This window comes from Oculina patagonica, chromosome 7, assembly GCF_052425735.1.
Source record: "Oculina patagonica isolate OP01 chromosome 7, crgOcupat, whole genome shotgun sequence".
NCBI lineage: Eukaryota > Metazoa > Cnidaria > Anthozoa > Scleractinia > Oculinidae > Oculina > Oculina patagonica.
In genome coordinates this window covers 25,520,313-25,533,215 of record NC_135764.1, presented here as the reverse complement: position 1 = coordinate 25,533,215, position 12,903 = coordinate 25,520,313, and the positions used below count along the sequence as shown (strand labels likewise).

Below are 12,903 nucleotides of genomic sequence, written 5' to 3'. Positions count from 1 at the left end.
TCATGTATGTCATCTTTGATTTGGTAGATTGTACTTAACGGCGATGTAATAGTCACGTTAGTGCCAAATTGGGAAGAACATGATTTTGTGGCAGGGTTTGCGGAACGAGTAGGAAACAGCACACTGCGATCTTGTCAAAAAGTAATCAGTTAATATCTCTAGTGTCATAACAGAAGCGGATTTTTTAATTTAAAATTTGCCAGCAAGTTATGACGGTTTAAATGCGCAAATTTTAATTTAACGCCTTCTACCTCTTTCTTAAAGCGGGCTTTTAAAATTCCGCCTCTGTTATGACACACTACAATATCCATAGTTTACCTATCTGCAGTGGCAAGTCATGAAGGTCTGTATCCGCGCTGTATTCTCTGCCACAAAATTGTCGGAAAAGTCCAAACTTTGAGATTTCCGAAGGTGTCCCGACCAAAACACGATCAGTTTCCAGAGGAGAAATGTAATTATGGTAATTATATTCCACGCTTTTATGGTGAGAACAATGCGTTTTTATGAAGGACACGATTTTTTTATGCCGAATATTATTGTGCTTACTCTGAGTTGCAGAAACATTCAAATATGAATAAAAATTAGCTCATAGACTTCCTACAATCTATACAAACGTATAACGCCAAGTGTTGTTTTAAATTGGTTAAAATATCGAAAAAACAGAATTTTTTTTTTTTAAAAAAATCACGCGCACGCACCCATATTTTTATCCAGTCATGAATATCTCGTAAAGTTGTCGATGTCAGTCGTTGCACTTCGTGCATACGCTTTAACCCTATTCAGACCGGGGAGGGGGGGGGGGGGGGGCTTTTGAAGCCCGCGCTGACTTTGAACTTTTATAACTTTTTTAAGATTTAACCAAACGCTGCCAAACTTTCTGAATTTTCCTAAAATTTATCCGGCAACAAATTGGTAGGATTGGATGATGTGTCAGGAACTTGACATCACCATGGCAGCGGCATTTTGACAGGCATGTTTTCCCAAATTTTAAATTTTGCGTGTTTCTGTTAATAAAAATCAACTTAAATGGCATTATTTTTACATTTTTACGGGTTTTAAGCACATTTTTATTCATTTTGAGTACTTTGAAATGATTTTGGGTGGTTTTCTGGGCTTTTGGAAAATTTTTGAAATCCAAGATGGCGGATCCAAGATGGCGGCTGTTTTGACATCATGACGGAATTGTCACGTGATGTGACGTCACCATCCCACGTGACGTATACCAAAAGAAAGAGTTTTGGACGTACAATACATCCAATTTAAGCAATGGTGATTGCTTAAATATTCTGGAAGTTACATGGGGGGGGGGGGGCTTCCGAAGCCCCCCCCCCGGTCTGAGAAGCTCCAAAAAAGCCCGGTCTGAATAGGGTTAAATAAATGCATAATGATGAGCCTAAGGTGTCCCCCGCGACCTTAAGGTTACTATTTTTACATGTTTTTAGCGACTACTAATTTTAGCGATTTTTTCTGAGCAAGATTTAGCTACTATTTAATTTAGCGATTCTCCGAAAATTAAAAAACAAAACAAAACAATTTTAATACATAGCTAAGATGGAAAGAAATGTCCAGTAATAGATCAATGCCTCTTAAAATTGAACGAACATTATCATTATCAGAAAGAACAAAGTGAATTGCAAATGTTAGAAAGTGGGTCATTGTCAGACATATTTTTCACGATGCCGGCGATTCCAACTATCTCCCAACCTTTCTTAATTGTTGCCATACCTTCTGACGTTGTCATATAGTTGAACAGGGCCACTATATTTAATTGTGTATTTCTCTGGCGGGAGGGGGTATTAATTTAACGTGTATTAATTTGACCGAGACAAATTTTAGCGAGTACTAAATTTAGCTATTTTGGCCCAACTCGCTGAAATCGCTAAAATTAGTAACCGCTAACAATAGTAACCTTAAGGTAACTGTGTGACACATTGAAAAGTTTATGTCGATAGTTTCAATAACCAGAGTTTTACCATTTACTGCTAATCGCACCACTTCCCGTGAATTTCCCAGGATGTTTGTTGCTGAACACTGATACACGCCCGAGTCATTTCCTGTCACTTTAGTCAACTGCAACTTTCCTCTTGAAAGTGCTGACTGAGTGATTTCTGACTGATTGTCCAGTTTACTCCATACTACTGCAGGCTCAGGATTACCGCTGGCTGAACACTGAAACGAGGCTGATCCACCTTCGTTCACTGTCAACGTCACAGGAGAAACAACAACAGCAGGAGATGAAATCGATTCACCAGGTTCTCCTTTACTTCCCGGCATGCCTGCGGGCCCTATGTCTCCTTTCGCACCTTTGAGTCCAGTCTCTCCTTTTATCCCCGCAGGTCCCACAATGCCTCGCTTGCCGCTCTCTCCTGGCGATCCCATAATGCCTTTATCTCCCTTGTTTCCATTTCTTCCTTTCTGACCCCTCCGTCCCCGGGCTCCTTTATGTCCTCTTGGTCCAGGTGGACCGGGAGGGCCTGGGGGACCTGACGAGCACGTGACATGCTTTGACTGACAGAGATGCAGTCTCAGCTCTGATAACTGTTTGTTGATTTTTATCATCGTTTCCACTGCGCTTTTAGATTCTGACTCGTTCTTGGTTGATTCAACTTGACGGCTCTGTCTATGTTTATAGGGATGAATTGCTACGAATGAAATAAAAACGTATTTGAAACAACTTCTTCTTACAGTGGCAGAAAAATAAATAATAATCCTTTTAAGATTGGTGTCTTTAAAACTTTTAATTAGTTCTTCAGTTTTTAAGGTGAATGAAAAACATTTTTTTGGTGTGCATTTATGTTCGTTCTGGCATCTCTGCAGAAATCCTTGCACCAGGCCAGCATTAATTGCTCTTTAACCCACAAGATGGCTGAGACGGAAATAATTGGCATTTTATTACCTGTAAAAATAGTAATAGCAAAGAGCGCGAGTGAAATCACGTCTCAGACAAGACTCAAACAAACAAACCGAAATTGCGAACGATTTCCCTTAAACACTTTCTAAAACAGCCAATGTTCCTAAACGAGCGGTCCGTACGGACAGTGTAGTGTTTGATACAAATGTGCTACTCAGGAAAATATTAATACTCAACCCCCCCCCCCCCCCCCCACCCCCCCACCCCCCTTCACCCCAACATCCAACATCTCTGGAAATTTCGGTTTATCTTCATACTTTATTTTAAAAGTTTTATTGTGAGACCCCCTCCCCCCTCTCCCATCAGAATTTCCAATGAACCTTTGTGGGGTGGGTACAAAATCATGGGTTGCACAGGAATGTTAGAAGTTGTATTGTCAGTGTTCAACATAAAATGCGAACAGTTAAATATTCGTGATAATCAATCACGATCTCGCGAGGTTAGCAATGAATCGCTTCCTACCACTCGAGCTACGTAGACTCTACAAACTCCAAAATGGCCGATGAAGGGACAAATGCATCACGTGATAAATGACGCTCGCAGCAATGTATGCCCGTGAGAAATCAAGTTTTCTGTTCAAAATCAAAATTCCACGAGGACAACGAAATTCTGCTCAAGTGTGCTCATCTTACGTTGCTGTAAAGGGTGAGGAACTGGAAATTCGAATTTTTCCTATGCTAAATTTTCATTCATGGAAGGAAAGACTCGAGAAAACATGAGAAAATGATCAACTCGTGACGGGATGTTGTTTTTATTATTAAGAATGCGTCACGCAGGCTATTAAATTACTCAGTGGTTGTGAATTTAGAAACATTCGCTTTTGTGTTTGACAAATAAACTTTACTCGCTACTTTTGATTTGACTCTTACTGTTTTAAACATTCAATTCTTAGTTTTAGTCAAGTGCTTGCTGTGTTAACGGGAATTTTTTTCGTGGCAAAAGACAAGAAAGTCTTCCAAAACACACTTTGCTTAAATGCAAAGATTTGAATCTTGTATAGTTAATTGCGTGCGACCTTTGAAAGCCCCAAAATAAATATTGTTTAAAAACAACCGCCATGCAAAGCCCTTTGTAAGTTTAGCACGCACAGTGGAAACCGCTGCTCTCAGTACTTTTATTAAACGCTACCAAAATCGCTGTCTTTAAAATTTGGATCACCAATTGCAGGATTTATTTTTATCATCAGTACACTTCAATGCAATGCACACATGCCGACAAATAGTGGCAGCTTGCCGAACATGATATTTAACATCACGCGAAAAACTTTACAGCTAAACGGTCAAATCTATTGTCTCACGGTATGAAAACATAAGCCCCCGTCACACAGTCTAAACGGCCGGTTTAGGACTATATTGAGGATATTGCGACAAGTCCTGCTGCAAGGCAGGCGAGAAAACTCAAGCTAATAGTCCTTGTGACGAAACATTCCGCTCTCAGACGAAGGACATACTTGACATTTCTCCATGTTCAATTTGCGTGACCGATTGTTGATGTTTTAGGAAAAGAGCATGCTGCTTTTAAATTACTCGTGGTACATTAAAAAACTTTCGCTTTCATGTTTGACAAATAAACTTTACTTGCAACTCGAAGTTTTTGACATGTATTTGCAGTTTATTTTGCGGCGAAAGACAAGAAATTCTTGCAATTCATACTGGGAAACGCAAGGATTTGCATCTTGCATATAATTACATATACGATCTTTTGAAAGCCGATCTTTCGAAATGAATGGCACGCTTGTTCTACTTCAGTGCGCATTAGTCCACACCTAGCGTTATCCCGGTAGCACTTTTACCTCACCCACAACCACCGCATAAGTGTAGTTAAAACACTACACTAAAAACGAAAACTTAACCTAAAACACTTCTATTTCTCTCAGAACAACTGAGCCTCGTGGGGGTATAATGATTTGCATTCTATTTTTGGACATCGCGCGCTTTGCTATTGGACTTCTATGTTGAACACAAGACATATCCCTTGTAAATTTTCTAATTTAAAGACTATTTTATTATCAGTTTGTTAGTTAGAGTTGAAGAAAATTAAGTGAATTGAAGTTGTTTGCATTGGATTGAAGAAAACATGACCTGCTAACCCTAGCTTCCGTTTTCGTGGCGGCTGCATAACACAAAGAGAACAAACGCGTTCATTCATTTGTGTTTATACTCGTTGCTATTTCCATGGCATTTTCATTGGAAAAAGCTTTCATTCTTGTGATTAATTGCTTTGGAGTGTATGATTGTAACAATTTGTAAACTCTAGCTTGTAATGTAAGACAAACTTACCAGGAACATTCTTGATTATGTCTGGATCGTTTGACGGCGGCTTGGCCTCCGCAACGCTTTCAAGAGCGTTTATTCTTTTCTTGTGCTCGTGTAACTCAAGCTCAACTCTTAAAAAGCCCGCGCAGTAAAACACAATGGACAAAACAGAAATTATGGATGCAAATGAAGGCATAGTTGGCTTTTTAACAGCCATGATTATGGATGTTTCACAAATCCGCAATTCTACAACGCAGAGGAATGAATACTACTTCAGCTTGTTACGTGATATTATGATCACGAGTTTGGGGAACTTGCCAAATTGTCTGCTATTCATGTCATGGAAGACAAAGTTCATTGTTTTTTACATTTCTTCGACAGTATAGTTTTGATAAGGATAGTTTCGCTAGGCGTAAATGTATTGACTTGTTACCAGTCAGCAAACGACTTGATTGATATTATATAGCCGAAGTTAAAGTCAATGCCCAAATCATACAATACTATTCATGAGTGATGCATGACACTGATTGCCAATAATCCCTTCCCGATTATGCTAGTAAAACTGGCATTTTATTCTCTTTGCAAAATAAGATAGCTTAATGCTTTTTCTTGCACATGCGCCTATCACGTCTAAGGAAAAAAAACTGTGACACGTGAAAACTTTGTAAAAAGTGGAATTTATTGAGAACAACTAAAACTATAAATCTATAAACTTTACATTTGATTTTCATGATGTCATGTTTAACATTTTGGTATTAAACTTCATTTTAAACCATTCAACTTTTATGATTACTTTATTTTCTAGAAATGCTTTCCTCCCCCCCCCCCCCCCCCCCCCCCCCCAGTTACCACAATAAGTTTCAATGGTTGCTTGCTTGACTTACATATTAGCTTCCTATTGAGCTAAACGGCCTGTTTACCTCCCAGGGAGAATGGAAGGGGGAGGGGGAACTCGCATATGAAAGGGGTGGGGAAACTCGTCGTCTCGCTTAGGGGTGTAAATTTCGGATTCTTGATCTCGCTTAGGGTGCTCCTGGCAAAACGCCAATACTTTTACCCATAATGTTCTCGTTTAGCGCTGCGCACGAAGAAATGTACAAATATAAATTCTATTCTTAGTTTTTTGGGTATCTTTTAGGGGTCAAGAAAGCCTTGAGTCACACCCAGATTGGTACCTTTTAGGGGTTCTTTTCAAAATTTTCGACGAGCATCTCTGTCTCATCCTAACCCTTAGGAGTTCCCCCGGGCTTTAACTCAGCGATACATCAACAGCATATCGTTTTTTAACCAAATGAATGCGTCGTGGAATCTTAAAAGTGCTGCGTTTAGACAGAGCGCTAAACTTCCTTTTTAGCGCCCTCGTATTAGATCAGCGTTTGAATCAGGACCATTCTAGCTCATTCTATACAAGTGGCGAAGCACCCAACTCAGTTTCATTACAGGAGAAAAGCCAGATACTGCTCACAAAAATATCAACTAATGATCCAGACTTCAGATATTGTCAAGTTAAATTTACTTTAAAAAAAAATTATATCTCTATCATGTCTACAAAATTTTCTATTCACGTATTTAAGTGTCCAAGATCGGTAAGAGAAACGGCGTATAAGACTTTAGTCCGACCAACCCTCGAATATGCAAGTGCCGCATGGGATCCCCACTACGAGAAGGATATTCAAAAGCTGGAAAGAATTCAGAGAAAGGCAGCGCGATTCTGCGCGGGCAACTACAACCCCTATGCAAGCGTGACAGATATGCTTCAGGAACTTAATTGGGAAACCCTAGCCACCAGACGGAAAATCGCTAGACTATCTTTTATGTATAAACTCTCCCACAACCTGACCGATTTCTCAGTAGCTGCCCATCTTAAACCAAATTACGAAAGAAGAACCCGTGGGAGCCACGATTTTAAATTTTTAGTTCCTAGGTCAAAGAAAGATGTTTTTAAATTTTCTTTCTTCCCACGAACAATCTGTGAATGGAACTCCCTTCCAGATGATATTGTAAATATAACGTCTGTAAATAGTTTTAAATCTAAGTTAGTTAATAGTTTTTAATATTTTATTGTATTAGTTTTATTTAGTTTTTAACATTTTTAACATTCATTTTAGTTTTTAACGGTTGGTGTGATATCCTAAGATTTTTACCGACCTAATTATATGTAGATGTAGATAGATGTAGATTTACCATGACAGATATTTGTAATGATCAACGTTTGAGTTTTCCCTATTAACTAGTTATTTTTGACGTTGTAACATTCAACCGATTGGAATTTGAGTCAAACGGTTATGTTTGCCAGTGGTACGCGTCTCTCTGCCGTTCGCCATAAACAAAGCACTCGCACTCGGACTCGGACGCGAATCCCGCCAGTCACTCAGGCTAAGGTTACATTTATTTGCCTGTTCCGAAGAAAAATAGATGTAGTAAGCTATACTTTTAAATCTTATGACTTTGCAGGCCAAATCAAAGCGGAACGGATTAAATTAAAATAATATAAATGGAACAAATTACAACAACACATACTAACTAAGACTAAGAGCACAGCGAGGTAGCCCTGGGTACCAATCACTGTCAATCGTTTTCTTTCCGAGAGCGCGAGAGGTGCGTGAAGCTCGCGCTCTGGGAAAGATAAGAGGCTGGTACCCAGGCTATCAGCTGTAAAAAAGTTGTCAACAGTGGTCAATACTATAAATTCCTCTGCTATTCGCTAAAACGGACCACACTTACGACTAAATCTTTTTCCAAAATGGCGGAAAATACATTATTTTTTTGTCTACATACTGTCCCTCGTGACCTCGTTTTAAGCAAAAGATTCTTTTAAATTCTGCATATGCGATCGCAATGAGGGCCAATAAACACAAAGACAATTAAAATAAAAATGTATTTTCCGCCATTTTAGAATAAGGTGTATTATTACAAAGGAAACAGTTCTATTAAAATGCATACATACAAGCATTCCGTTTACGTTTTCCAAATTAATTTTTAAAAAACTTTATCATTGTTTGTAATGGGCCAAGTATGGAAAGCTTTGATGACCTTTGATGGGCGAAGATCAGTGACATGTTGGTATTTACGTTACTAACAGGATTAAATCTGTTACTGGTATTCTTTCTACGATGACGGCCTCAGTTTCATTTCAGTAAATTTGAGGGAAAGATGACTTCTGAACTGGTTCCACAAGGCTCCTCGCTTATCACTTTTGTCTCCCAGGTATTGTCCGTTTAGATTGGAGAGGTAGCAACTCTTGTACCACCAGGCGCCTGTGTTGTATGTAGCAGCACAGTTGATACTGCTCCATCTGTCATTATCTCTGTCTTTTGTACTAAACGCCATGCTATTATGATATGCTAACGCATCTCCCGCTGTACCTGAATATGAACCCACTTCAAGTCGATACAGCGCCTGCTCATCACCGATGTTGAACTTGTCATATTTGGCATACACTCTAACGCCGTTCCAGTCCTCCAGCTCCACTCGTAGAGAGCTGGGTCTAGAGGCCGTCAGTCGGTGGATCTTATCGTTTCCTAACCAGAACTCAGCAGTCAGCTGACCAAAGCCTGCTTTGTAGTCGTTCCATCCCCGATAGAAGTCTACCGAGCCATCCTGTCTTCGCTGAAAGACGGTCCAGCCTCCACCGTCAGTGCGCATGTTACAGTAGACAGTAAAGTGTCCTCTACCGTCTGGGTTGACAGAGTACAATCCACTTTGAGTGTGGCCTGATTTGAGGAGATCTGAACAATCTGACAAAAAGAGAAGCGCTAGCTTTTACTTCGCTTGTCAGTTAAACAAGGCTCTATTAGAATTTTTTAGAGAGCTTTTAAGGTTACTTGTGTTTTGTGTGTTACATCAACAACACACTTTACTTCGTCCACCTATGGGCAAATAGTAGACGCGCTTTACTTTAATAATTAAGTTGTGCTACAATAATTATAAAGTGAATAGTACTAACAAATTGCGGCATTCCTGAAATCAATCTAATAATCTCTTTTTGACAAATGTAATAATTCCATTTATAACTTACCTTTCAGTTTTCTTACTTCAACATAACTTATTGCCTCGATATGAAACACTCCTGCACTTGTAGCCACACAGACATAGATCCCAGCATCATCTTCTTTAACATCTCTTATGATAAGCGCCTCGTTTGTCCTGTGACTCCTCCCCACGGGCAGTGCTGCTCCTTGTCTTTCCCAGCTGATGACTGGTCGTGGATCACCGGTAGCGCTGCAGTTTAACGTCAAAGTGTCGCCAAAACCAACAGTAACTTTTCCAGGTGGCTTAACGGTAAACACAGGAAGTGAAATCACAACTAGTAGAGTTTTTGTTTCAACATTTCCTAAAAGGTTGACTGCTGAACAGAAGTATGTGTCAGAGTCAACTTTACGGACATCAGAAATTTGTAAGACACTGTTGTTATACTGCGCCCTCCCCTGGGGTAACTGACCAGACGACTTCCTCCAGGTGACCACTGGCGTCGGGTATCCAGTCACGTGACAGGTTGGAGGGGTGACGTTACTTCCTTGAATGACGTGATAAGGTCCCGGATGAAGAGAAACGCGAGGATGAACTGCAACCAAGTAAATAACACTTAGTTTATGAATTGATTTTAAATTAAGTTTTGCTTTTAGAGGAATCAAACCGGAGGCAGGACTATTTTTTTAAAATGAAGAAGTCTTAAAGTAAAGAAAGCACTTCAAGGCACTGTAGTAGTATCCTTATGTCATTTTAAAAATGTAAAAGGAAACATTCTTCCTGTTACGGTTGTTAAAAGACATTTTTACAATAAGATTTTAGTTAATAGACGTATAAAACCCTTATTCAGGATTAAAATGGGAGGCAAATTGAAGAACTGGTAAATAGTGTTTGCTTCCAATCGACTTCCAAAGTAACGGGCTGCTTCCTAAAGAAAACGGGAAATGCTTTGTGTTACTCGAATGTGAATATGGGTAATCTCAAAATTTTAAACATGTTTGCTATAACTACAAGGACTCACGATTTAACTGTGTGACACATTGTAAAGTTTATTACAGTAAACTTAGCCTGCGTGGCAGGCGTCGTTAGTTTCTAGCGCGCGTATGAGAGAAACGCGAAAGGCGCGAGAGGGCCACGCGAGGAAAAAATCGAGAAGACGGCGTCTCCTCGATTTTTTCCTCGCGCGGCCTTCTCGCGATCGCGCACTCTTTTACGCGCGCTAAAAACTACACAGACGCCTGCTACGCAGGCTACAGTAAACTACAATAACCAAAATTTTACCATTTACTGCTAATCGCACCACTTCCCGTGAATTCCCCAGGATGTTTGTTGCTGAACACTGATACACGCCCGAGTCATTTCCTGTCACTTTAGTCAACTGCAACTTTCCTCTTGAAACTTCTGACTGAGTGATTTCTGACTGATTGTCCAGTTTACTCCACACTACTGCAGGCTCAGGATTACCGCTGGCTGAACACTGAAACGAGGCTGATCCACCTTCGTTCACTGTCAACGTCACGGGAGAAACAACAACAGCAGGAGATGAAATCGATTCACCAGGTTCTCCTTTACTTCCCGGCATTAGGCACGAATAGATTGTGCCGGTAAATTCAGGAAAAGTTGCTTCACAATATACCCAAAAGTTGCTCTAAAGTTGCTCAAATATCAAAAAGTTGCCACTAAAATTTAGAAAAGTTGCTTGCTCTCTAGAGTGAATTTTGCGTTTTCTAGAAATTGAAGCGCTTGCAGGTTTACTAAGAGTTGCCCCAGCGTCTATGGCAACCTCAATAGGGTCAATGTCTGAATTATTTCCATTTTCCTCGTCTAAAATTTCATCTGATTGCGATGCCATAAGTGACTCGCACTTTAGCAAATACCAAGATGGCCGGCGGCAGGCTCTATGTTGCAGCGAGTAACCGCTGGATTTAAGCGCCCGTTAGATAGAAAGCCGCTGTTCAGATTTCGTGGGCGTAAAGCAAGTGTATTCTGTTCTCATTTTATTGTATATCCTTAGTTTTAATAAAATCAGTTTTGATAAAACCAGTTTTAATAAAATCCTTCATAATCAAACGACCTTTTATGGTTTGGATCGGTTTTATATCAATTTGTTGCTCAAAAGATGCCAAGGAAGGCAAAAGTTGCCCTAGGTTGCTGGTACTACAAAAAGTTGCTCAAAACGCTAAAAGTTGCTCAAAAGTTGCCGAGCACAATCTATTTATGCCTACCCGGCATGCCTGCGGGTCCTATGTCTCCTTTCTCGCCTTTGAGTCCAGTCTCTCCCTTTATCCCCGCAGGTCCCACAATGCCTTGCTTGCCGCTCTTTCCTGGCGATCCCATAATGCCTTTATCTCCCTTGTTTCCAGTTCTTCCTTTCTGTCCTCTTCGTCCCCGGGCTCCTTTGTGTCCTCTTGGTCCAGGTCGACCGGGAGGGCCTGGGGGACCTGACGAGCAAGTGACACCCTTTGACTGACAGAGATGTAGTCTGCCCTCTGATAAAAGTTTGTTGATTTTGATCATCGATTCTGTTGTGCTTTTTGCTTCTGAATCGTTTTTTGTTGACTCAACATGACGGCTGTGTCTATGTTTATAGGACTGAATTCCTACGAAGAAAATAAAAGCGGATTTTAAGCCACCTCTTCTTATTAAGGCAAAAAAAGAAAGAGTAATCCTTTTTTACAGATTGGTGTCTTTAAAATTTAAATAGTTAGAGACCTCAGAGTAGTTTCTCTGTTTTTGAAAGTGAGGAAGAGAACAATAATTTCTCGGGTGTGTTTATGTTCGTTTTGGCATCTCTGCAGGAATGTTTGCTCCAGGCCAGCATTTATTGCTCTTTAACCCACAAGATGGCTGAGACGGAAATAATTGGCATTTTATTAGCTGTAATCTCTATAAACAATGAAAACAGTTATTGCACTTCTGAGTAGACAATATATCCGTTGCAATTTTCTTATGTAAAAACTGTTTTATTATTATTCTCAGCTGTTAGTCAGAGTTTAATTTAAGCAAAATTAGGTCGATTCACTATTTGCGTTTGAAGTTGTTTGCATGCATTGGATTGAAGAAAACATGACCTGCTAACCCTAGCTTCGGTTTTCGTGGCGGCTTCATAACACAAAGAGAACAAACACGTTCATTCATAATTTGTTTTCACTCTTTGCTATTTCCAAGGCATTTTTATTAGAAAAAGCTTTTATTCGAATATTGTATTATTCTATTAAACAACTTGTAAACTCTAGCTTGTAATGTAAGACAAACTTACCAGGAGCATTCTTGATTATGTCTGGATCGTTTGACGGCGGCTTGGCCTCCGCAACGCTTTCAAGAGCGTTTATTCTTTTCTTGTGCTCGTGTAACTCAAGCTCAACTCTTAAAAAGCCCGCGCAGTAAAACACAATGGACAAAACAGAAATTATGGAAGCAAATGAAGGCATAGTTTGCTTTTGAACAGCCATGATTATGGTGATGTTTTAGCAATCCGCAATTCAACGCAGAGGAATGAGTACTGCTTTAGCTTGTTACGTGATACTATGATCACGAGTTTGGGTAGCGTGCCAAATATTCCGCTATTCATGTCATGAAAGACAAAGTTGTTTCTCAGTATAGTTCTGATAAAGATAGGTCCGCTAGGCGTACATGTATTGACTTTTTACCAGTCAGCAAACGACTTGATCGACATTATATAGCTGTAGTCAAAGTCAATGCCCAAATCACTGGTTGCCAATAGGCCCTTCCCGCTTATGCTGGTAAAACTGGCATTTTATTCTACTT

The 12,903-nt window shown here is 39.9% G+C and overlaps 1 protein-coding gene and 1 long non-coding RNA gene across 2 annotated transcripts in view; both read right to left on the bottom strand.

Moving 5' to 3' along the window:
- The window catches only part of LOC144660994 (uncharacterized), a 41,913-nt gene extending 29,309 nt beyond the window's left edge, over window positions 1-12,604 (bottom strand). Inside the window, exons 1-7 of the mRNA XM_078521717.1 lie at window positions 12,395-12,604; window positions 11,361-11,735; window positions 10,417-10,758; window positions 9,185-9,730; window positions 8,361-8,894; window positions 5,191-5,412; window positions 1,974-2,642 (exon numbers count right to left, since the gene is read on the bottom strand). Of these exons, the coding sequence (XP_078377843.1) occupies window positions 1,974-2,642; window positions 5,191-5,412; window positions 8,361-8,894; window positions 9,185-9,730; window positions 10,417-10,758; window positions 11,361-11,735; window positions 12,395-12,587 (2,881 nt within the window). The 5' untranslated portion in view covers window positions 12,588-12,604. The remainder of the gene's footprint in view (window positions 1-1,973; window positions 2,643-5,190; window positions 5,413-8,360; window positions 8,895-9,184; window positions 9,731-10,416; window positions 10,759-11,360; window positions 11,736-12,394) is intronic.
- The window catches only part of LOC144660554 (uncharacterized), a 52,632-nt gene that overhangs the window by 29,309 nt on the left and 10,420 nt on the right, over window positions 1-12,903 (bottom strand). The window lies entirely within an intron of this gene.